This window comes from Orbilia oligospora (assembly GCF_000225545.1).
Source record: "Orbilia oligospora ATCC 24927 unplaced genomic scaffold scaffold00097, whole genome shotgun sequence".
Taxonomy (NCBI): Eukaryota; Fungi; Ascomycota; class Orbiliomycetes; order Orbiliales; family Orbiliaceae; genus Orbilia; species Orbilia oligospora.
In genome coordinates this window covers 1,621,381-1,645,932 of record NW_011645654.1, presented here as the reverse complement: position 1 = coordinate 1,645,932, position 24,552 = coordinate 1,621,381, and the positions used below count along the sequence as shown (strand labels likewise).

General features: G+C 46.6%; 5 protein-coding genes across 5 annotated transcripts; all 5 read left to right on the top strand.

The window, feature by feature from the left end:
* Nucleotides 1–931: 931 nt before the first annotated feature.
* Nucleotides 932–1,531, top strand: AOL_s00097g486 (uncharacterized protein; the record flags this gene model as incomplete). Its single annotated transcript, XM_011126319.1, has 2 exons — nucleotides 932–963; nucleotides 1,036–1,531. 2 exons carry the CDS (start codon nucleotides 932–934, stop codon nucleotides 1,529–1,531), a joined length of 528 nt encoding a protein of 175 aa, XP_011124621.1.
* A 685-nt stretch (nucleotides 1,532–2,216) lies between these two features.
* AOL_s00097g485 (uncharacterized protein) lies at nucleotides 2,217–6,072 on the top strand (the record flags this gene model as incomplete). Its single annotated transcript, XM_011126318.1, has 5 exons — nucleotides 2,217–2,258; nucleotides 2,323–4,938; nucleotides 4,995–5,509; nucleotides 5,649–5,767; nucleotides 5,834–6,072. 5 exons carry the CDS (start codon nucleotides 2,217–2,219, stop codon nucleotides 6,070–6,072), a joined length of 3,531 nt encoding a protein of 1,176 aa, XP_011124620.1.
* Nucleotides 6,073–13,427: 7,355 nt separating this feature from the next.
* AOL_s00097g484 (uncharacterized protein) lies at nucleotides 13,428–14,947 on the top strand (the record flags this gene model as incomplete). The annotated part of the gene is made up of 2 exons (XM_011126317.1): nucleotides 13,428–14,316; nucleotides 14,385–14,947. The coding sequence occupies 2 exons, from the start codon at nucleotides 13,428–13,430 to the stop codon at nucleotides 14,945–14,947; spliced, it is 1,452 nt and encodes a 483-aa protein (XP_011124619.1).
* A 3,881-nt stretch (nucleotides 14,948–18,828) lies between these two features.
* AOL_s00097g483 (uncharacterized protein) lies at nucleotides 18,829–19,205 on the top strand (the record flags this gene model as incomplete). Its single annotated transcript, XM_011126316.1, has 2 exons — nucleotides 18,829–18,910; nucleotides 18,964–19,205. The coding sequence occupies 2 exons, from the start codon at nucleotides 18,829–18,831 to the stop codon at nucleotides 19,203–19,205; spliced, it is 324 nt and encodes a 107-aa protein (XP_011124618.1).
* Nucleotides 19,206–23,300: 4,095 nt separating this feature from the next.
* On the top strand, nucleotides 23,301–24,122 carry AOL_s00097g482 (uncharacterized protein; the record flags this gene model as incomplete). Its single annotated transcript, XM_011126315.1, has 1 exon — nucleotides 23,301–24,122. One exon carries the CDS (start codon nucleotides 23,301–23,303, stop codon nucleotides 24,120–24,122), a length of 822 nt encoding a protein of 273 aa, XP_011124617.1.
* Nucleotides 24,123–24,552: the final 430 nt, after the last annotated feature.

Genomic DNA, 24,552 nt, shown 5'->3' with positions numbered 1-24,552 from the left:
GGCGCTTGTGTATGCAGTAACGGCGTACATACTTAAACTACTACTTAATCAGCCAAACTGTTGATAGCTAGTAATAGACTACTTAGTTATACTCGGTAGCATCTGATCAAAACTAGTCTCATGCTGAGAGTACCTGCTAGTCGACACATATTATTTTAGGATTCTTTCGCTTCATTATCCGAATTACTCGCCTCAGCGATTGGCTTTTTGCCCCCTTCCCCTCCCGTCTCGTTCATGTAATTCTTACATGTAATACTACATGAGATATGCATGTGTAACCAACCTCCCGCGAAGTATGTGGCCAAGAAATACAACATTGGCTCCAACACGGTTTTAGCTTCGGATGTCAGGTTATGATTTGAGATCTAGCTTCCAACGCCTCTTGCGGATGGCGAAGGAACATTTTGTTGAACCTCGGTGGTTGATTCGCTAGTAGGGAGGAGTATGTACGTAAGTAAACTGGATTGACTAGAGTATGCATGTATATGGATTCTTTCATTCCATTGCTGCTGCTGCGCGCGAAGAGATAACAAGTTAGCTAGTTAACCATGCCAAGAAGGATATAGGTTGAGGTTCCCGTGTTCCGTAGGTAAATGGAAGTGGAGAAGTAGTGACGTTCGGTCCGTTTTGCCAATTGATGGGGATAGAGTGTTTGGTGTTAGAGTAGGTAGATCAGTGGGAAGTATTTAATGGGCTGGGATGGTCCTTCTGGCCGGTTCGCTGGTCTGACTTTTGAGTTCCAGGTGTCTACGTCTTTTCGTCGATTTACTATATTATCACTCGAGTTTCTTTTGATCAATTGATTGCGCTTATAGCTACTTTTGGGACTTATTTTTATTCACTCCTAACGGTAATAATCTATTTTAGTCGTTAAGACTCCTTTTAATTTTTAAATTCTGTATAATATACATAATATCGAACGAAGGGCAAGATGAATACCCTCCTGAAGACCATTGCTGTTTGGTACGTCACCTTAACTTCTTTACAATCCAATAAGGGAATACTTCAAATTGATGAATACTAACTGTCATACAGCACTCTGATCCTCGGCGCAACCGCTCAATCCCCTACAGAATGTTCTCCGGCATCCCTCCCAACATTCTGCCCAGCAGTCTACAACAGCTGTTGTAAATACCTCTGCTCCGGCGGCGGCCAACCCGCCTGTTGGGACCGAAATATCACAGACACAGAAAAGAGCCCCGCTGGTGTCAGAGGCGTAACCTGTGACCTATGTCCTACAGGACTAGCCTACATCCCGCTTGATAGCACCAGTAGCGAAGAACCCCCAGCCGCGGCAACAACTACAGAACAAGTTCGGGAAGTAACTACGAAGGGATCTACTCCGGTTTATACACCAGGAGCACCGGAGGGTACGGGGAACTCGACAACTACCATTTCGGAACCGGCGCCTACGGGTAATGTTTCTGAGCCGTCGAGGCCGGATCCGACGTATATTTCTGGAGCGTCGTCGGTTTTGGCAATGAGTGGGACTGCTATTCTGGGGGTTTTCTGCTTTATGATGGTATTGTAGACGTTTATATATCACCGGACGGTCTACGAAATGTAAGCGGGTGTCTTTTTCTTTTCTTCTTTTTTTCGAATTCTCGAGTTTTACGAATTTCAGAAATCCGAGGATTTCTATACACGACTCTATATATAATATGTAATTATATATTGACAAGACTTCTTGTTTGGAAGAGAGTAATGGGGTTTTATGATGTTATTCTAGCTTAATGACGAATACGAGATGTATTTTAGCTTTTATTTTATTTTATATATCAATTAATTGTGGTATCTGTTTCTATACCTGGATGTTCAGGAGGATAAGTTGTAAATGTATTGACATGCACAGCGATCCTGATCTTAACGTATACGTAATGAACTAATTGAGAACGTCCTACTTAAAATTCCTAGAAGAAGCATATCGCCCTCTGACTATCCCATACAGATAGATACTTTTAATTGTCCTAGCACCCAAGGTCCAAGACCAATCCCTCTTATTCTCAAGGCCGGAACTTCCTCGTGGTATCTAGCAGGAGTATATATACCTAGTTGCACGGAGTGAACATGATAAATTGCGTTGAGATGTTGGAGATTTAACACTCCTGACCTCGCGTTGTCTTCAACTTCAACCTATTGTCACCCGTCACTTGGTCTGGTCGCTTGTCGTGACTCTGCAAGCGGCCCGTTCGCATCCCAAGCCAGAAGACTTCACAATGGCATCGCCACCCCCGGAAACGGATGTAGAAGTAGAGAAGGTAAGTACCTAATTACCCACCTCCATCCCTGCAAAGAATAGTCAAAACTAACAGCCGGCGCCAGGAAAAGAAAGTACCCCAATTCAAGAGCTTCAAGGCGCCCACAGGCGGCAGTAGCAGCAAGCCAATTCCACAATTTAGCAGCTTCAAACCCTCATCCTCAAGTACCAAGCCCGACGAACCATCCCGTCGCGATCATAAACCCCGAGGACATGAAAGAGACGACAAAGAAAGATCCCGTCGCGATAGGTCTTCCGATCGACGACACCACCATAGTCACAGTCATAGCCATCGACATAGCGACAGAGATGACCATCGGAGACATCGCTCGCGTGATAGAGAGCAAGGTAGTCGTCGGGATAGAGACAGAGATGGGGATAGTAGGGATAAACGCCGACGTCATCGCTCACGGTCACGATCGGAATCGCCAAGACGTAGAAAAGATGATAATAAGATAACACTGCATTCGACGGCGGTTCAGGATCCGGATATCTTACCTTGGGATACACCGAATCTACCATATCAAGTTGATACTAAGGGTGATCCTCATAATATTACCTACGGAACAATACATCGGTACAATATTCCGAAGTATTGGCGGTATGGGCGGGATAGGATCATGGGGTTGGGGAGAGGCGTAAAAATTGAGTCAGATAGGGGAGATGGGAAAGGGTTGGTTGTTGGGGAGGCGGGAGGGAAGGGAAATGGAAGAACGAAAGGGTGGGCTTATGCGCTCGAGGGGAGCCGACAGCTCAGGGTCAAGGTTGCTGGAGACGATGAAAATAAAGGGTTCGTGGAAGGGTGGGAGTTTATAGAGCTGCCAGGAAAGGGCACGAAGAGGAAGAGAGCCGACGAGGAGGAATTGGCAGCAGAAAGAGATTATCGGTCGATAGAAGGGATGCAGAAGGGTCAGGTGCCTAGCCTGGAGGAAGATCTTGAAGAAATCGATTCCTCGGACAATGAGGCAGCTGCTTTTGATGCGGATGTGAAGGATCGAACGATCAAGTTGTCGAGATTGGTGGAGGCTGAACCGCAGAATATCGATGCTTGGTTCTCGCTCATGGAGCATCAGGAGACCATCGTTTACGGAAACAAGGAAAAGAGACGGCGGAAAATTCGGCAGGGCGAAAAGCGAAGTCTTGAAGAGGTGAAGTTAGGGATTCTGGAAAAAGCTATCAGCAAAAACGAACGAAACCCTCGACTTCAGTTAGCCTATATGAAAATTGCTACAAGTATTTGGGAGCCTCCAAAAATCAAAGCGAAATGGGAGGATTTACTAGCGACAAATTCCACGATTGACTTGTGGCAAGCTTACCTCAACTTTCGACAAACGGATTTTGTGTCCTTCAAATACAAGGAGTGTCTGAAGGTTTACGAGGAGTGTATCGGAAAACTAAGAGGTAGGATACTTCGATATGGTACAACAGAAGACGAAAGAGTTGAGCTCGAAGATCTTTTACTCTACATTATTATACGAGCAACGGCATTCATGGACCAAGCTGGGTTTTCGGAGCTTTCTTTGGGTATCTGGCAAGGAATACTTGAAATGAATATCTCGTCTCCCAGGGCGTTTACATCTGGCCCCAACTCCCTCACCGAGCACGAACGAATGCTCGATTCCTTTGGCACATTTTGGGATAGCGAAGTCCTAAGAATAGGTGAGCCGAAAGCAAGGGGGTGGGCAGCATATTCCGAGGAAGATATTGGAGAATTTGCAGACCCAAAAGATCTTCCAGATGACTATTCGCCAGGTGACGATTTGAAACCTAGTGACAAAGATTTCTTTGGGGCCTGGTTCGACAAAGAAAAGGTGCTGCTCGGGAAGCTTCCCGCTCGAACGACAGATGAGATCGAAGAGGATGACCCTTTTAGGGTGATTCTCTTCAGCGATATTCGATCATTTCTTTGGAAGTTTCAGTCCCATGATATTAAAGGAAAAATCGGAGATGCCTTCCTCGCATATACGGGCCTTGTTTCTCCGACACTCTACCAGAATGATGCCTTTTTTAGAACCGATCTCGTCAAAGCTGGCGAGGCAAGCCTAGCGAAATGGTTCTGGAACGATATGGGAGACTCTGGAGCAAAGCTTATTGCTTGGGTAGACGGGATACCTATGGAAGCCGAAAGGCGGTTCAGGGTAACCAGAAATCCGTTCTTGTTCCGGAGCAGCCATCTCCCATTGGACGCGTCAACACTGTTTGCTTCTAGTTGGTGGTTCAGCTCTACAGAGATCTCCGACCGAGGAAAAGGCAAGGTTGACTTTTGTATCGCTATGCTTAAAGACTTCGCTCTGAGAATATCGGATGAAAGGCTGGCATTGCTATCTTTCTCGCTAGAATATAAGAGAAACCCGATGAACAACAAAAAAATCGCAAAGCAGTTTCTAAAAAAGCATTCGAATAGTCTAAAACTGTGGAATGCATATGCCATCAGTGAGATTGCACAAGGTAACAAAGAGGCTGCAGTAGGAGTCTACCAGACGGCCTTAAAGATGAGTGCCGCATTCTCGGAGGACCAGCAACGCTTTGCGATCGAGTTGTGGCGATCATGGGTATGGAGCGAGGTCGACGAGGATCACGAAGACGCAGCATTGGACATATTACTCTCCATCCCGGATGGTCATTCAGCAATTGGTCGAAAATCCGAGCGTGGAGCATCGGCTTTGCTAAAGATTCGAAGGGTAAGTTCGTTCCTAGCACCGTAACTGGAAAGAAACTGATTACCTACAATGTTTAGTTCCTGGAAGACATGAGACCTCGGATGTACTCACAAAATGAACTAGAGATAGCACTGGCTCACGCAGAGTTACATTCGCTGTTCCTATACTTGTCTTTGAAAGACAGGGATCTGATTGCCATCTTAAAGCCACTCGACGAGCTGATCAGCGACTTTGAAGAAAACGGTAAAACTGACTGCATCGAGGAGGCCTATATGAGCAAAGCTAGGGTTTTTTTCCGCTCTGCTCTAACATCTCGTGCTTATAAGGCATCGACATTTAGAATCTTTCTTGAGAGTGCTATCAAGAAGTTTCCCGATAACACAGCATTTTTGAGCCTTTTCGTGTGGAATGAATCACGCTCGAAGATTGAGTACAGAATTCGTACGATGCTAGCGGCAGATACGGGCTCGGATGAGGGGTCGGTTGTGAAATGGGTCTTCTCAATCTGGGCCGAGATGCAGATGAGTCTTGGGAGCAACGTAAACTCCAGTGGTGTTAGAAACTTATTCGAAAGAGCGGTGGAGTCCGAACGGTAAGTTAGCCTAGAATAGAACCAAAAACCCCGTCATTGTAACAATACCATCCCGTCAGACGACGGAATAACAATGCAACAATGACGGATCGCTTATCTATATCACCAGAAACTAACGAAAGAGCTCCCGTTTCTGCAGGACTAAATCGAGTATTCAAATCTGGGTACTCTATTTACAATTCGAGGTTCGACAGTCACAGCCAGGGCGGGCGAAAGACGTGTTCTTCCGCGCTATTCGCGCATGTCCCTGGTCCAAAGGTAAGTTCCGAGCTTTGATGTCTCCCCCACTCGCAAACCTTTGATACTAATTTCGTTGGACAACAGATATTGTCCTATCAGGATTCAAATTGCTTCGGTCTATCCTTGACTTCGGGGAAATGAGAAAAGTTTATGGGGTCATGCAGGAGAAAGAGCTACGTGTCCACGTTGATATCGAAGAGTTGTTGGAAGAGTGGGATCAGGACGCCATGATGGATGGTGCTGGCAAGGCATCGATTATTGGCAGCGTTACCCATCGAATCACTTTGCCGGATGATGAGGATAGTGATATGGAAGGAGCATAACGAAAAGCCCACCTCTAGCCAATAACTTTGGTGGACTTTCCCTCGTCGGTTGTGATGTTGACCCTGGGCCAAGAAAGCGAGCTACGGTCCCCTGGGAAGGAGCAAATAACTATCTAATACCAGGCCAAAATGCATATATACGTTACCCCCAGGTCATCTGATGAAACTAAGCGGATGCAAGTTATTTGTTTCCGGTAACCTTTAGGTTTGAAAATGATTGGGTGCGATGCATCCTTCGCTTATGATGTTAGGAACCAAAAAGGCGATATACAGCTCGCCATGCAATAGCTTGCGTGTTTTATAGCCCACATACCTAGGGTACTAGGGAAGCTGGAGACTTGGTTGTTTTTGGCTGCGGTTCAGGCGGGGGCCGTTTGTTGGCAGAGAGCCGATTCGGTAGGGTCGGGTAGATAGACCCGGGAACTACCGTTAGGGCATGGGCATCGACGGTCGACCGCGGCCGGCTCACGCACCGGCTCGTCAGCAGAATAGCGACATAGATGCATTTTAGATACCTAATGATAAAGTTTTCTGATATCCTTTCAGCTCACTATGACCCATGTTCAGCTGAGTGTCCCCGCAGCCGCAGACGGCATTATAAGCATGCCGATGCTGCAAACCGAACCACGGCACATCTGCTTGTGGGGAATTATTTTCGGTCGTCGATGCGTGAGCCTTTTTTTTTTTTTATTTTGCCTCCCGCTTGATTATGCAGCTTACTTGGTGTTTCCGATCCAGAGGTTTTTGGATTCTTGAAATATGCAAGTCAGGTTGGCCGTTGCTTCGCTTAAAACCACCTGATGAATTGTTCCCCTCGATCTCCAAGCAGCGATTTTTAAAGCGCTCGATCACCATGTCAATATGTACGGGGATATTGAAACTAATGATCGCGATCTTGTACCCTGTAGATATCCCAGCAGGAGCCTTTCTCCTTACTTGGCAGTATCACAACCGTGGGGTCAAATTAGGTAAAGTTTCCTCATGCATACTGCAGTATTGAACAACTTGAGCTCAAGGCCAAATTAGAAAAGGAGACGGAGCAATCAAAGAAAAAAAGACAAATTGACGATCAACGTTATGATCATGATTGAATACATCCGTGGTAAACGGAAGGCGACAGATACTATCAAGCCAGCAGTACTTCGAGGCGAACCAATCCCAGCCAGATATGGTATCTATCACCGTCCCTGATGAAAATATTCAACTCAAGAAGCCCGGCTAGCTTTCTTAAGCTCTTAGTTAGCAGATCAGATCTATTCCAGGAAACCTTAAGGGAACCGGCCGTTGAAACAGCAGAGACCCACGTTGCTGGAGGCTCCCATGGGCCCAATGTTTCAAGGTATTTTCGCCTCGGCTTTCGAGGATACAGGAACCAGAACAGGCCAAAGCTTATTTTATTTTTGTGATTTGCCACAAAGTTTTACATCAATTAGGGAAATGATCGAAGATTCAGAAATCCCATTTTGGTCGAAAGTGGTGGATACCACAGCACTGACATCTGCGATGGCTGCACAGCCTACCGAACCGAGCATTTCCGGGTCTGTTCTTGTGGCTCGACTCCACAAATGCCGAAGCTACTTGGCTACACGTTTTAGTGCTGTATCGGGTGCCTGGTACATAATTTGTATATGGATTGGTAAGCTAGGTAAAAGTAAGGTTTGCAATTCTTGAGAGGGCAATAACACCATGGGGTCGCCTCGATCTTGAGAGCATTTTCTGGGCGCCCGGAGGATCGTGAGAACCGGCCTCAGTGGAGTCCGGTTGCTAACGCGGGTTGACACCTGGAACCAAACTCACGGAGTGGCGTGGTTTTAGCTTCATCTGAGCAGGCGGGGTTAGCTGCTGGAGATGAAAACCCTTGATCAAGTTGGCAGCTCAATGCGAGATATAATTTTCAAGAAAATAGCAGTAGGTACGAAAAGGGTCATATGCAAGCCGCTTTGCATATCAATCATGGACTTTTGAAAAAACCTGCTGATTCTGGTGCCGGTATCCGTAGTTCTAATTCGTTGGAAGTAATTGTCGTTTGCCGGTTTTCCTGTCGCCCTGTCGGTTTTCTTGAGCTCGGCGCGGAAATTCGAAGAAGTCTGTGCTTGGCCTAGTTCTTTACGATGTATGCAAGCCCTTATCTTTGGATTATAGCTTGGAGGTCGAGGCTCATTCGCTCGGGAGAGATAGACCCTGTTGATCGAAGACTCAGTTGACGGATTTTTCCATGGGGCTGCAGCAAAAGCACCGTCCATACGTACTGTGCATCGAATAGCATGCTAGTATAGTACGAAGTGATGAACTAGGATCACTGTCCTGCAAGAAATCTCATAATCAACTTGTATTTGTCTTTGAGGACGCCCTGACTTGTCAATCACACTATTGGTATATTACCATCGGCTTAAGATACCCCGAAAACTAGCAGAGGAAATATCACCAATGCAAGCCGATCCTTTGCAATTGTGCTTGATACATACGGCTCTAACGAAAGCCACTTACGTGCGTCGGGCGCCGTTCATGATGTATCAAATTTATCTGCGCCAAGCTAGCTTTGCCACATCGATACGAGCCCAAGCATTCCTCAGATGTATATATATATATATACTATATATTCATGTCTGGTGAAGCTTAGGGTGTATTCGTCCGATCGCTGCATATTCAGATGCAGACTCGCGAGCCATAGATCGATCGGGTGGTAGAGCGACTAGTCCAGACTATCGTGGCGTACCCAGATAGATGGCTCCACGCTTCCTTTCACCAATCCATTGCATCCCCACTCATTCGGGACTCGTCGAGACATGTTCTGGCCACTCTATACCCCGGTCGATCGAAGTCAAATAAGGTGGGCCTTGAGCCACTGTACTGGCTCCAACCAAGCGAATCGCTGTCCCTAACCGAACATCCCCGTCTGAAATAAAATTCCCAGACGATCAGAAAGACAACGAATTTTGATTTGCTGGATGACGAGAAGCTGCTTGACGCACGCCAGATCTAGATTGGATCATGAGATATCGATGTTTTGAAAAATGCTATTTGTAATATCCAATCGGAACTTTCCAATGCAAAACAATGCAGCCTTCGGACGAAATCAATGCAGCTTAGACGTGCAGGTCGCCGTTAGTACTTGGCTCATACATACCAGCTCTGAGTTTGAGAAGAGGCCCTCTAGCTCTGCATAACGTGGCCTAACGAATCAGGGGTGTACCACTATACTTGACTGCCCATTACGTTAGAGTTCTGCCCTCGTCCGATGGGAGATGCCGCTGACTCGAGAGCCGGTGCATCGTAAGTAGTACCTATGTCCATGTATGTATACTCCGTATGTTTAGCTTGATTAATCAAATGAGTCAATCGGGAGACGTTTTTCTTGCCGTCCGAAATTGCTTTACCCAAAATCTAAATGGAAGAATTGAGCGACCGCCCCGGGGTGCATAGACGTCAAATTACAAATATCAATCAAGGAGTCGGATAGTACTGCTATGAGCATGTCCATTGCTCCGCGGTTTTCTGGGCAAGCTGGCGAAGCCCTCACCGCCCACGATAAGCAGAGCAGTGGCAAAGACGGGAAGAAGCGAACCGCGATTTGCGTAATTCATCGGACCGACGGATTTCATATCTGACGTTAGTGAGCAAAGCAGAAGTCCTGTAATTCTCGTCATAGTTTGGCAAGTTATATACGCGCGGGTAGTTGTTTTTGTTGCATGTTGCCCTGGGTTGGGTGCGGACACTGGGCTTGGGGCATGCACACACTGTGCAGGAGAGACTCACATGCAGGCTGCTGCATAAAAAATGCAAATGCCGTGGATGTGAAAGTGAGAATTATCCAAATGGGCACTGAAGGGAGATAATGAAAATAATACTTTGATTGGAAGCAAATCTCGGACCATTCGCATCATATATATAATATACCAGTGTAATGTGGTGTAATGTCATGTAATGTAACGGTGTTAACGATAGTTGAATTGATGAAGAAGATAAGATAGGGCAGATGGTCATGGCAACATCACCCGGTTCGCAAGTTCGCCACAGCTAGTTAACTGCACAGGTGCACCGACAATTTCAAAGCTCGGGTAATAACCTCGTGAACCCGTCGATTCATCGATTGTATTCAGCCCTGGCATTCTCAGTATGCGGTCACGGTCCCAAAAAAACTTTGGAATACCTCGCCGCTTTGGTAATACGGCTTTAATAAATCAAATATGCAATTGCTGCTGTAGCTAATTGCAAGTGGAAAGGGCTAGATCCTCCTCGAACCAGGCGGCATGCTCCCGACTTGCGCCTAATATAATACGCCCTGGCCAGCGCGAGCATTCGAAGATGTAAAACATACAGCCTCTTGCATGAGACACGGACGTTCGTCGAGGCTCAAGACCCTTGGAAGCGGTCCCAACCGTCCCTGTCACAACCGCAATATCTCGCCCTCCTTGTCGAGTTGATCCCATCTCGAAGATATCGAAATACCGATTTGTTTGCAACTATTTGCGACAAATACCAGTTCTCCGCTTTTCAGACATATCAGGAACGAATATACCATCGGCTAGCTCTCAGGCTGAAAGATATAAAATCGCCAGGGGCCTTTAATAGCCAGGGAGACAATATCATCAATGCACCAACTCGGTTTGCATAAAAGCAGGTTTTCCAGGTGTAACAGTCGGAGCTTCCGTTGTTTGCTGCGCAGCACACCGCAGTCGAAATGATATTCCTTCCAACCGTTCCCCTGAAATGCCCTAGTAATGGTCCCTTGGTTGGCCTTTCGGAAACCGGAGGCGGCCTGCGAGAGGGGCATGGCAGTGAGGACTTGTAATGTCGACATTATGACACACTAACTTGTCAGGTTTCCTAGCCGCCAGAGGACATGGGATGCCAACCATGTATATTTCTTGGTCTTAATATTCGAGGTCAATTGCTATTTTCCTCGACGCTAGTTCATGCGTGGAGTTTGTCTCTCGCTGACATGTTTGGCCAGTTTGTGCCGTAATCATCTGTATGTATGTATGTACTAAGTACTAAGTACTAAGTACTACTTACTGGGTAAGTAGTAAGTATGTAACGGAGTCGATGCTCATGGAATTTATTCCAGTGGCCCCGCGAACAGCGCCGACAAAACGGGTGGCATCATGAGGCTAACCGTTTGAAAATCCAGCATGAAGCGAGATATTATCAAGTACATGGTAAGATGTTGGTCCATACTGGTCTAGGCCGGCGCGAATTACAATGTATGAACTTCCTCCTCCATCTGCATCGAGATGGAACAGCATGGTTGAATGCCCCGCTCAACCAGCCTCCCTTTTCCCGAAGCCCTTGGTGTCTGCTCCGACTATTCGCCCGACCTATGCTGCTCTCCAAGCCCGCCAAGTTTTCAAGGCAGCCTTAACGGCCGACGGTTGAGTAGACATGCTCACAGCCTGTGGGTAAGCCTACATACAGGATAACTGTGTCGTAAGGTCGGACAACCACCTGCTCTCGAGTACCTTTGCATTTGTACTCCAAGATTCATCCTCTAGGAGCTTTGCGATAACGATAAAGACGAACAATGAAGAGGAGGGAAAAGAGAGGAGAAAAAAGAAAAAGAAAGGAAAAAAGAAAACCACCAAGCAAACTTGGAGAGGGCAAAGAGGGCAAAGAGGTTTGCAACGTTTGATTGCTGGAGTTTCGAAAAGTGGGTGGGCCGATTTCCACCCCAGCAGCAGGGGCGCCGGGGTATTCCGGGAACGGCCACACCATATAAATACCGCCCGGGATAACCTGGAACGTCAACTGATGGTGCCGGGGGTGAGCATCCTTCGTCTCTTTCCCTCCATCAACCACTCACAACCGTCATCACCAATCAAGTGATTTTATATACATCTCGACATCGTCTCATCAACGAAAGATCCAACAGGCTAGGCAAGAAGAGATAGGCTAGCAGAATCCAACCATCGACTGCGTGTCTTAAAACCCCATCCCCATCCCATCTTCCGGTTTGACCCAGTAGGTGTTCACTACCCCGGGGCCCGGTAATACCTTCCGGCCTGCTACTTGGAGAACTAGAGTGAGTTCCCGTCCCTGCAATTAGATGTCCCTCGCTAGCGTTCTGCTTCCTTTTTCCAGCCGTCCTTTTATTCTCGTGGGCCGCCAGCTGGCAGGTGTGATCTATCTCACTCAGGTTTTTTTTGGAGATACACACGGCTGTGGTCAAGCAAACCGAGTCTAGGAACTGACCCCATGCTCACGGCGTTTTGGGGGGGCTGCTTGCGAGACCGAATACCCCTTAGGCGCACATCGGACGCCGGGATATTCATGTTATGTACATACTTACATACATACATCCATACATCCAAGCATACATACATATGTGTCTATCTGTGGACAGCGCATGCATGACACACGGATGACCCGAACAAATACCCTCTTCTTGCTGTCCCTGTTTGGATATACGTACAGCACAAAGAATAAATTGAAGTCGTTATAATTTCCTGCTGTCCGACTCTGCTTACTCCTCCGATGACCGTTCTATCCACCTCGAGGGCTTTCTATCACGTTTCTCTTCCCCTTCTTTCTGGTCGTGGTTGGTCACAGATGCGCTAACAGAAAAAGGCTCCCATCCCCTGCTCTCTTTCCCTTCCCATTTCTCCCTGCAGCGGCGCCTGGTCTCCTCCCCATCCCACCACGAGCACATCCCCCAGTCAAAGTTGTGGTTCTCACCAAAAAAGACCCAGTCGTCGTCCCTCGGTCTCTCACACCCTCTTTTCTTTTCCTGACTCTTTCCTCCCTCCCAAACACCATATCTCCTCCGTTTTCTTCGTTTCTGTGATATCGCTCGTGCTGCCCGGCGGGTTTCTTCTCTGCCTTTTGTTTTTGTTTTCCCTTACCCTCTCCACAGATCCTATCCGTTTCTTCTTTGTGCGCTCGCGTTCTATTCCGTACCTTCGGTTTCATACTTAAGCCTCTCGTCGCTTCCTTTGGCTAATCTTGATAGTCTTCTTCTTCCTCACAGCAGCCATTTCTCCGTCATATCATATCTCTGGCCATTCCTGTATGACGAACGGGCTGTTTCCCTCCATTCCCCTTCCACTCAGCTTCGCCCGCTCCAGTGCTCTGTGGTCCACTGCTGGGTGTGGCAGGTATTAGCGTTGGTGTGGTGTGGGAGGTTGGACCCGTTTTAGTCCGCCCAAGACATAAATAAAAACCAATTCCCCAACTTCGAGGATCGCATGCTGAACCCGCATACCGCTGCTTGAAAGCATCTATCAATAACCATTTTGCAAAATCAATCTGCCGTGGCAGGGAATGCGCAACAGAGTCTGGTTGGAGCTATAGGAGTTAATTACGGTCTTTTACTTACCCCTTCATCAATCACCACATTGTCTTCGGTCTTCATGCCAACGATGCCTGCGCCTGGTCGAAAGAGAGGCGCTGCAAATGCAGCCAGCGCGACTACGGCCTCCCCCGGCCAGAAGAGACTGAAGACCGAGACCGACCCGAGTAGGACTCCGGATCAGTCGCAGCAACAAGCTCATCTTCATAACGCACAACAGGGGCACCAACTTCCACCTCCACCTCAGCAGTACCACCATGCTCAACATTACGGTGCAAGTCACGCAACCTCTGCGAATTTGTATGGCGACCACGCCCAGGCTGTTGCATCTGGTGGTGGCATGGGTGCTCTAGATCCTCAACCATCCAACAATTTCGCCTACCATTCACAGACTCAAGTCCAGCAACCAAGATACGCTTCACAGTCATATACAGCAGCTCCCGTTGCCCCTTCTACCGGTATGCCAGCTCCAGCAATGAATGGTGCTATCCACTCTCCATATGCTTCGACTCCAATACAAGCACCATCAAGTACACCTCAGCCCAAACAAACTTCGGGATCATCTGGTGGCAGTCAAGATCTTCCCCCAAACCCAAGAATCCGGACTGATGGGAAAGGGAGGGACCCTTATAACATCGAAACCATCTGCAAACAGCTCGGGATTTCGACGACAGTATGGGATCAGAAATTAAGAACCGAACTTACGAAAGTTATTGACAGGCATGGACTTGCTGGTCAGAAGGTTATACCGACCAATCTTACGGCCCGCGAGTCCGCTGTCGACGAATGGATCCGTAACTGTCCAGAATGGTTGAATGAGCCAAACGACAAATACCGTAAAATATATGCTATGGACCGATTGAAATGCGGGATGGCTGATATCCGCCGCACACAAAACCAACGAAGCAAAAGGACCCAGCGCGCAAATGAGGGAAATGCTGGAGCGGACGAGCCAGAAGGTATAGATCCCATCGTTTACCCATGATTCCATGAAACTGATCTGACGTGCAAGACTCTGCGTTTCTAGAGACAAAAGAAGAGCCTGGCACAGCCTCCCCTGAGCAGCAGATACCAACCCAGCGTGCCATCGGAAGTGTTTCACAGGAGACACCAGCACCAATGCAAACGCCAGTGCCACCTTCCGCTACCATTCCACAGTTTCCAAACGAGCAGAGAACTATTGCTGGCACGGGACCCATAAACATGATTGGAAGCACTTCTCCTGGCCAGTCGATCGCACCCCCACTGCCGAGCAGCCAGCCACCTGCTCCCCCAACGCCTTATCCTATTATATACCCAAATAATCCACCAATTACCCCTGTCTCGATCGTCTTGACGATTATGGAATCTTTCTCTGACCGACGATGCACTGCGGTCGCAGAAGATTTTATGCCAAATGGCACTTACAGCTGGGCAAGTCTTGCAAAAGTTCTCCGCGAAGACTTAGGGTTCAACGTTCATACCCATCGATTGTATTATGAAGGTCCTTACGGCCGAGTTTTTGTGACGAGCGATCGTACTCTTCGCAATGGAATCTCGCTGGAAGCGTCTCGAGGACAAGGCTACCCTAAGTGGGAGATAGAACAATAATCCTACCCAATCCAACAAATTCGTATATTTTCTACCTCCAATTGAGCTCTGGACCAATCTAGAAACCCAGTTGGTTTACACCCGATCACTCTCGTCACTTTTAGAATGACTTGGGTCAGATCTTCTAAACGCATCTTCCTCGTCTCAAGTTGTTGCTCGTCTTTGCATCGGGGGGTTTTTCTTCATGTTTCTGCGTGCCTGCGGGAATGGGATAGATATCTGCAGCATAGCTTTGCACATATATGGTCACGACTCGCTTCCCGTACAGTTCATTTGATCCGGTTACTACCCCAGAGCCAATCAGAACTCTGGTTCTACTTTCATGAAACACAAACGAATCTTGCAGAAATTCGCATTCTACCATCGACCTTAGAGAACGAGTACTTCATCCTTTCCTGACCACCGAATTCTTAACTTGCACCCTTTAGGTTACCATTCACATTTGCGGCCACAGCAGCAAAATTGGGGTGCCGGGAAGGATGACGTTTTCTTTTTCTTAAGATGAAGATTCTGCTTTTTTTTTCCACACTTTTCACACTTTTTTTGACTCTCCACAAAAGTTTTATTTCTCTGTTCACTTTCTTCTTTCCTTTTTCTTTATCTTATCTCCTAGTCTTAACATATCGGCTTCTACGACTTTCGCTCCAGTTATCATTTTTATTCCTATTTCAGCTTAAGTTATCCCTTTACTTTTGCTTGCTTCAATGGAGTTCATTGTGCTGGATTGTTTTTGCTTTTAAGTATATACGTTCTCAATGACCTAATGGGTATGGATGATGGACCGGAGGAATATGGGGTTCGGGCTATGGGGGTAGAACATAGTGTGAGGTCTGGGAAAGTCTATAATTCTACGGAAATCTGCAAGGAATCAAGTGTATATCTACTTGTTTGTTTTTTGTTTCTGTTGTCGTTTTTTTTATTTTTATATTTAACTGGCGAATCATCAATCTATTCATTCCAATCAATTTGGGGGACAAATTTCTCGCCCATTTCTTTCAAACTAAGAACAAATATACTACGGCAAATAAAAATTTTAAGATTTAATTGAGAAGGCTCGACCCCGCCGAATCTGTTTTCTACGCAGTTTGCTACGAATCCACTTGGATTCCCGTATTTAATTGAATATATGCAAAGATATCCCACATGTGCATTTCGAAAGTGGGCAGACACACAGGGCAGGCGGGTCACTATCACTTAAACAAGGGTAATACTTGCAAAGACGGGGAACCAAAGGCAGCTAGCTTGGGGGAAGATCTAACTCTTGGGGAGAGAACAAGTTAGAGGGGGGGATTCCATTAACCAGGACTGAGGTTCAAGGAATACAGATTTGTTTTTTTCCCTCCTTCTTCTCCCTCTTTGGCCTGACGCCTATTGGATAGATTTACAATTTCCAGAGGTTCCATTGAGTTGGCCTTTGGCTTTGGTACGTTGCAAACTAATTTTTAGAGCTCTGAGCTCAAGATCCACTACTTGGACGGAAAGCTGGAGGCTGTACGTTTAACCCCTCGGCGAGGTTTTAGTGTGTGGGGTGCCAAAGCCTCGAGTAAGGATAATGATTGGAAGTTTTTTTTTTTTTTTTTTTTTTTTTTTTTTTTCCCTCCCTCTCCCTTCCAGCTATCCCATACGTCAGTGCTCCGTGGTGGATCGTAAACTTAGGGTTTTCATGGGTGATGGCGGTTTAAAAACCAGGTGCCAACGGTGCCATCCGCCCAATAACAACAGACGCCTGAGCTGAAAAGATCGATTGATATGCAGTTAAGTACTCCCATCCCATCAAAGGCGGTGAGCATGAAGGGGAAACAAGGTACCAAGCAAGCAAGCACCTTTTTTTTTTTTCTTTCGTTCACTGGCCGAAGCAGAAAAAACAGGTTGTTGGAAAAGGGTCCAAGCTAACGCAGACCGACGGGTTTGGGTTAGCCAGCGTGAGCTACGGTAACGATGCGGCCGGTTTTAGGTCGTCTTGGGAAAACTTTTCCCACAATCATGGCAGTTGAGCTCGGTAATCCGGGCGGGTTCTCAGGCTTCAGTGCGATGCAAAGGGGGGGCGGAAGCCAAGTCACCAAAGCGAGACCGGAGATATCTAAAAGCAAGACTGCCGCTCTGCACGTACATACATCTCGAGCAAGAACTTAAGGCCAGTACTGACTGACTGACATGCACCCATGCATCCATGCGACTCTGAACCACGCAGCTGTGAGCTCGATATATGCACTGCACAAAGTGGTGTTTTATTCCGCAGGTTTTAAGAATTCGAATTCCAAAAGAGACCACCAATTAACTCAGGTCTATATTGAAAATGCATACTTTTGGTTATGTTATGTGCAACATCAAATGTGCAACGGGTTTGCTGTTAACCGCCCTCGGCTTATAAGTTCCAAGTTCAGGTTATAACACCGCCGGAAAACTCCTTATGAAGAAATGCCGTCGAGGTTCATCCCTCAAGCTGCCCGTGGGGAAGCGGGAAGGGAAGTTCGAGTCCAATCTTCAGGGTCAAACCTTGCCCGTGCTTTTCTAAATCAAGAAATCAACCGGCGTACGCAATTATGTTAGCGACAAAGAAGGAGTTCAAGTCATCACATATTGCTATCCGAGGGTTTGAGTGAGTGTCAAGAGGTGTATATTTTTTTTATTTTATTTTATCTTATTTTATATTTTACTTTATTTTTTTTTCGGGTTGGAAACAAAAAAGCTGCATCCTTGAATTCTGCGATGTGATGAAAGTGTAATATATCTTTCGCACGGATCGCGGGGGGCTTGATCGATACCTTGCTTTGGGATTCGCGGATCAGGACACGGACGAATGTTTATTTCGGGAACCAGAGTTTTTCTCTCCTCAGGCTGCGACAGCTGCGATAGTTTCACATTCCCGGCTTCCCGGTCCTATCGAGAGACAGTCGGATCTATAGAACGGTTTTATAGGTCGAACCGAGCGACAACATTCGCATACTCCCCAAAGGAAGTCCGACCCAAGAGGCCGTTCATGTTTTGTGTAAGATATAACTAGTAATCTCATTTATTGATTAGATGTTCATCTTACTGTATACGCGTCCATGAGGTGTGCAAGTTAGGAAGCAATGTCCGTGCATCAATTAACCAGAATCTGGAGACGGTCGCCTACAAGAATCCAGGCAAAAGAAAAAGACAAGCTTTCCCTCGCCTGTATTTCTAAATTCTTGGCATATCGAACAGGCCAGAATCTGACCTGTCATAACAGTTGGATTTCTATATCTATAGTATGCATTATATGCCCATCAATCATTGAAATCAGAAGTGGGGAAACCCCTCCGCGCGCGAGACTTATCGTACGAGGTCGGTTCGGCACGTTCGAAATGAAAGACATATAAAAAAAAATATATAAAAAAATAAGGAATGAAAAGACTCAGTGGGGCTTGGGGATATAGAAAGGTTTTAGGACCAGGTTTGCCGTTATCACACTCCTCCTCGGTGGTATCAGTCAGGGTCACCCCCCGGCAGACCAAAAACGTATGGAGGGCCGAATCTTACGTGACTCTTGGATATTTTCTTTGGAGGGCTGAATAAGGCAAAGGGGTGTCGGAATCAAATCAGGATTCCGTGAGATTTGGCCGGAAGAATGATTCTTTTCTGGCTACAGGGCTTCTCGCTACCTCATAAATGATCTTAAGAGATACAATATGGCCTCTGCGCCACTGTTTGGGCCTGAGAGGCGCCTGTGCCTCGATCCAGATGTCACCACGAATCAACGGAATCTCAGATGATAGAGCACCATATATAAGAATCGGCAAACGCACGTGGACATAATCCGGCCTATTTGGAGGGTGAGAGGAACGGCATATAGATTCGGAGTGCTACTACCACCTAGGAGTATTTTTATATGTTTGAGCTCATTTCGCGATATCAAAATGAGACTTGCGGCTCACGGGTCTATAGCGGCTCACAACTTGAGTTTGAATTTGAATTTGAACTCAATTTCTGCCGTCTTGGGTAAGATCGATATATGAAGCTGACAAACTGCTGCGGATGTTGGAAAGAATTAGAACCATTTGAATGCATTGAGATATATCACGGCGGTAAATACCGTATTGAGACCACGGAAAACAAGTGGCCCACAGACGTCTCTTCGTCTAGGGTAGCTCCTAGCTCAGGAGTAATGTTGGAAGTTTTGAACCGTCGTCTGGAAACCTACCCGGCAGCACCAAGACGGCCTTGGGAAGCATGCTACATGAGATTCGACCGTCAGCCAACAGGGTTATCACCTGTCATGGAAGTGATCCTCTGACGGGACGGCCGCGGAGTTCCCTTTTGACCAGTACTAGGCAGAACCCACGAGTCAGAAACGTTGACTGTGGGGTTTCTCCGTCTTTTTTTTTTTGTTCTTGAACGAGACTGGAAGACTTCTCGAAGGCTATGGCATGCATGAGAAAATGCACGCGGTACGTGCTGTGCAGCAATGCTGGCCGGCTGATATGAGGGGCTAACGACTTGACGATGGATTTGTGTTGGAGTGAGGTTTGGTGTGGGTGCTGTGTAGGCGAACGACAAGGGTCTTCCAACCGCGCCCGGTGCTGCACAGATCTCAATTGCTCAACCACCACACCTTCCCGCCGTTTACATAGTTTAGGAACTGCAGCTCGACCTCATGTACAGGCTATGTTTGGGTTAGTAAGTAAGTAAGTAGGTAAGTCCATCTCTCTATCTGCATGTATGTCCTAAGTAAGTACTCACATCGGCATGAAGTTTTAGGGCTTCCGTTCCCTTAATCAAGGACAATTAAATGAATAGTATGTAAGAAAAGTGGACCCTCGACCTTTACTCCGACAAACCCCATGGCCAAGCTGCCCATCTTGCATACGGTCATTGCATTGCATTCGCTCTTTTCCCTTTTCCTTTTATGTTTGAGACTTTGAGTAAGTTACGAAGAATCAAAGGTTTTTCCGGCCGGCTGTTCCAATTGCAAACGAAACAGAGAACAACCGGTATCATATGAAAGTGTATCATTGTCATAACCACCATCGAATCAAGATACATACTTGTTTACCTACATATGCATGTTCCCTCGTTCCAACAGTGGGGGGACCATCCATGTTGGATTTATGGAATTTATGCCTCAAGCCCCAAGGACCAAGATGTCATGTTATATTCACAAATAGTCAACTAGAGATGAAACGTCGGTAAGTCTACACTTTCCTCCACGTGAGAGAGAGAGAGAGAGAGAGAGAGAGAGTACGTTTAACTAAATCCAACTAATAACAGTCCGATCATAAGCCTTTTGACCGGTTAAAATGGAAGATCCCAAATGAGCGTCATCTCAAGAATAGGATCCCTGAGGAAGAGAAGATACATATTACTCCAGTATGTAGATATGGACACTTGGGCTGTCCACGCTGCATCCCACTTGCATAAATTGGTTGGATTCTCCTGTTGGTCCGCCGGGCGCTTTTTTTTTTTTTTTTTTTTTTTTTTTTTTCTGGTCGACAATCTCAAGGATTGAGCGATGCAATTTTCGTTCCTCCCGGCTGAAGCAGTCTTAGACGGGCTATCACCACACAAGGGTTGCAGTGGCTTGTTCGAGAAGGGCATGATCACACATCGCCTCCACAAATCTATGCATGGCGTTGAATTGGACATAAAACCGTCGTTCACATGCGGTTGCGAACCACCCAGAACGACAGAGCTTCCAGTCAGGATATCGAGATCAACCCATCTGTGCGTCCACAAAACGCCTTACTTTCGCTGGGATTGTGAGAAGAATTTCCACGCTGCAAACGCAAACACTTCAGTCAGACAAATGGGAACACTCGTTTCTAGCTTCCTCATTTCGACGGGCCTTAAAATGAGAGCGTCCTGTGGGACCCACGGCTCCTCGACCGTGTGTGATTAAGAGTCCTGCATGCGTTGATGCGTTGGTGTGTACCACAAGAATGGAAGCCAATGAGGACGATGGGTCACATTTTGAAAGTTGCAGGCGATCTTCATGGGGAGCGGGGTGCCCATGCATCTCGTATCCTCCCGTAATCCTGCACTTGATTTCAGCTGAAATTGCCCTCCAACAGGCCGAACACACACTTCTCACCAGGTCACTACCTACATGCTAGTTATGACACCACCTTCCAACAGGATCAGCGGCCGTCCTCCCCGTGCGGACTCGTGCTGCAGGGGTGAGAGAACCCAACCGGTTAAGCCGGGCCTGTGCAGCACCGAGACTCCAATCTCCAACCTGGCCAACACCATTCTCGACTACCAGGCCAAGCGCTTTTTTGTACCTTTGGGAAATATTAAACGAAAACAAAACCACCTCCGAGATCTGGGGAAAGTATGAAGATCTAGGAAATCTTCCACGCTTCACAAACCTCACGTTCAGCTAATGCAATCCGTGCATGCCTTATGCAGGGACTCGATTATGTGATATATTGTATATCAAGAAATCAATGATTAAAAAAGAGAGAAATAGAAAGAGAAAAAGAGAGCTCGAGAGGAAGAACGGCCCAGGCTTGTGAGGCGCTCGTTCCGATTGATACCGCACCGTATCTGTGATAAAATAAGAGGCACGATAACCGACACGACCCCGGATCGATTGCATCCATTTCTACGCGAGGCTGAAACTTCGGATTTACGATCACTAGCTATCATTGGCTACTCTGCACCACGATCGTACATGAAAATCCACCATGTGGAAGCCCAATGTCTTGCAAATTTGCGTTAGTTCATGGCCAAATGATATTCCATGGATAGATTGAACATATCATGGAGAAGTCTCGTATTTGGCAAGCAGATTGAGGAGGAACAAGGTACTCTCATACCCTTCACTCACACACCTTTGGAGATATACGTATACACACACATATTTGATATAACCCCCCCAGCTCGTGAGGTGTAACACTGTATCCTCTTGTTTGTGCAACCTCATTTCTAATGCATGTTCAGGCACTCAAGCATTGAAATGATGGCCTAGATGGTTCTGCGGACCCGTCGTGGTACAAAAAAGATACACCATATGCACATTGATGAAGTAACCCCAGCCCTTAGCTTAGATCCACTCTCCGGAGAGCAACCATTGGATATGTCTACGAGTGAACATTGGGGGTGTTGCTGAACTGTTCCCCGTCCTATGATGGTTGCATTTTCGAACAAAATTTACAAAGTCTAGTGCATGCGTGTGAACTGGCGGCGCCACAGTCACTGTAGTGAAGAATTACCGGTTACATACGGAGCCTGGGGTGATGCTGAAACACGGACCGAGATATCCATGGATCTTCCCACTTTCATGAGGGAGTCGAGGACGGATTTAACGACGATAATTTACAACATTCGGCAACGCAGATTGCGGTTGGAAGATGGGGCACATGTATGTACGCCAGCCACTAGCTATGGCCCTAATATTACACTTGCAAAGATATCAAGGGCATGGCCGATACCGATAGGAACAGGTGGTAAGCACGGTTGAGGAGTCTGGCGACGAGACAATGAAGTACCCTCTATATTTTATATACCTAAGTAGAGTTTAGAAGTACATGCCTAGCTATGTGGTTGAACTTGTCTTCTTCGTTGCAACTAATTAGTAATGAATACTAAAATCCAACAAACCTTTCTAGGTAATCTAACTACGGTTTGAATTAATTCTGCTCGTTCAATCAACAGTTATGATATGAACGTGTAGTTACTTAGATGCACAGAATCACAATCAATATGATATATGTATAGGGCCAGTATTCTACTGCAATACCATTCCGTCTGCATACCCAACTACTACAATATTAGTTTTGAACCTCATTCTATCTAGATTGTGGATCCCAATACCCACATCGAATTCGAAATTCTTATGTATTTAGATACCTAGATATCGATACACAAGGCATAGCTTCCTAGAATATAAAATAGTTTCAAGCCTGCATCTTAAAAGAGTTTTTGGCCGCAATGCAAGTAACCAGTAAATTGTTCCCAGGGCTCATAACTCAATTCTCTGCCTCAGCCGAAGGTAATGATGTTGTCGGATTTGATCCTATCGTCAACGCCGAGAGTGGTGGGAGCGCAGATGAGGGCATACGGATGCTCTCTCATGATTTCGTCGACAGAGCTGATTCTTTGATCCTATTCCTCGATACCCATCAAGCTCCTTACCCTCTTCTCCTCACGCCTCTCCTATCTTGAGCTCTCCCGGTCAGAAACGATATCCGAACAAAGAAATACCGTCTAAAGCAAACAATCCGCTGAGATAAAAGAAATTGCGATACCAGTTGAAAAAAAGTTTCTCGTTTAGACCGTCTACCATCTACCAGCGACCATCTCAGAAACGTCAATCACCAGCAACCGGTTTTGAAATCTCCTCCTACCTTCACATCAAAATCTCCATACCTCCTTTTATCAGACAAGCAAGATGTGTACCGACTACGAAATTTGGTACGCCTGTGGGCACAAAGGACATCCCGCTCGCCCCAACATTTCGCAGTCCAACGAGCAAGAAATTGCAGTCTATGCAGACTGCGGTCCACTCTTCCCTACTGCACGAGTTGTTAACCGTTGCTCCCGTTTCAAAGAGTCTGGAAGGATTTGTCAGGTCCAAGACCGACTTGTCGTAAGTCAACGCTGGGACATTGTCTGCTGCGACAATAAAAACTGCAAGCCGATTGAGAAATTCAGTGACACCGGATGTCAATTGCTGCAGAAGAACTTGGAGTCAAGCGCTATTGCCGGACTGAGGTACTTGGATAAATTGACGGAGAAGGAAAGGACCGAGCTCTATAAGACTAGCGCTAGGATCAGTCAACCACCCGTCTGGGGAAGAAAAGGACCTCACGTCAAGAAACCTAGAAAAGTCAAGACTAAGGAAGAGCGTGAACGCGATAAGGAAGAAAGGGAACGAGCCAAAGTCCAGAAAGAAGTTGAGAAGGCTGAGAAAAAGGAACTCGCCGCCGCTCGAGCCCTAGCCGATCTTGCATCAGGAAAGCCGAAAGGTGGTCGCAAGAAGAACACCAAAGGTGTCCACTTGCAAAAACCGGTCGTCAAAAAAGTTGAAAAGAAGCAAAAGCCGGAGGCCATTGGGGTCGACAGCAAATCGGAATCGACGAAGAAGAAGAAGAAGCCGGCTACGGTTACGGTTACCAAGGTTGAGCCGAAGTCGAAAGGGAAGAGAAAGGCTGCTGCGGACCAGCCATCGAAACCAGCCTCGAAGAGGCAGCGAAAGAACAAAACGGCTTAGTTCACCCACAACCGACATAAATTATCGCACGACTCCAAGAGCGGTTGATTCCAACTGCATCACAAATCCCACATATGCGAACTACTTGTGTTCGTCCTCTAGGAATCATTTCCAGGCGTTATTTAAAACTGCATGCATAAGTTCCCGCATCCTACCCTGGGGCCAAAAGACTTCGGTATGTTCAACAGAATTTTTTTTTTTTTTTTTTTTTTTTTAGTTCTCTCTCTCTAGAACTAGGGCTTGCATGTTTTTTTCTCTCATTTTTTTTTTAATTTTTTTAATTTTTTTTCTTGTTTGGTTTCGGGTTTACGGAGGAAAGTATGATAGCGCCGGCGTTCCTGTGTTTTGCCTCGAGAAGGTCCACTGGTGATAGCCACCTACTTAATGTATGTATCATGGATAATTTGCTTTTCTTCTATTTCTATTAAGT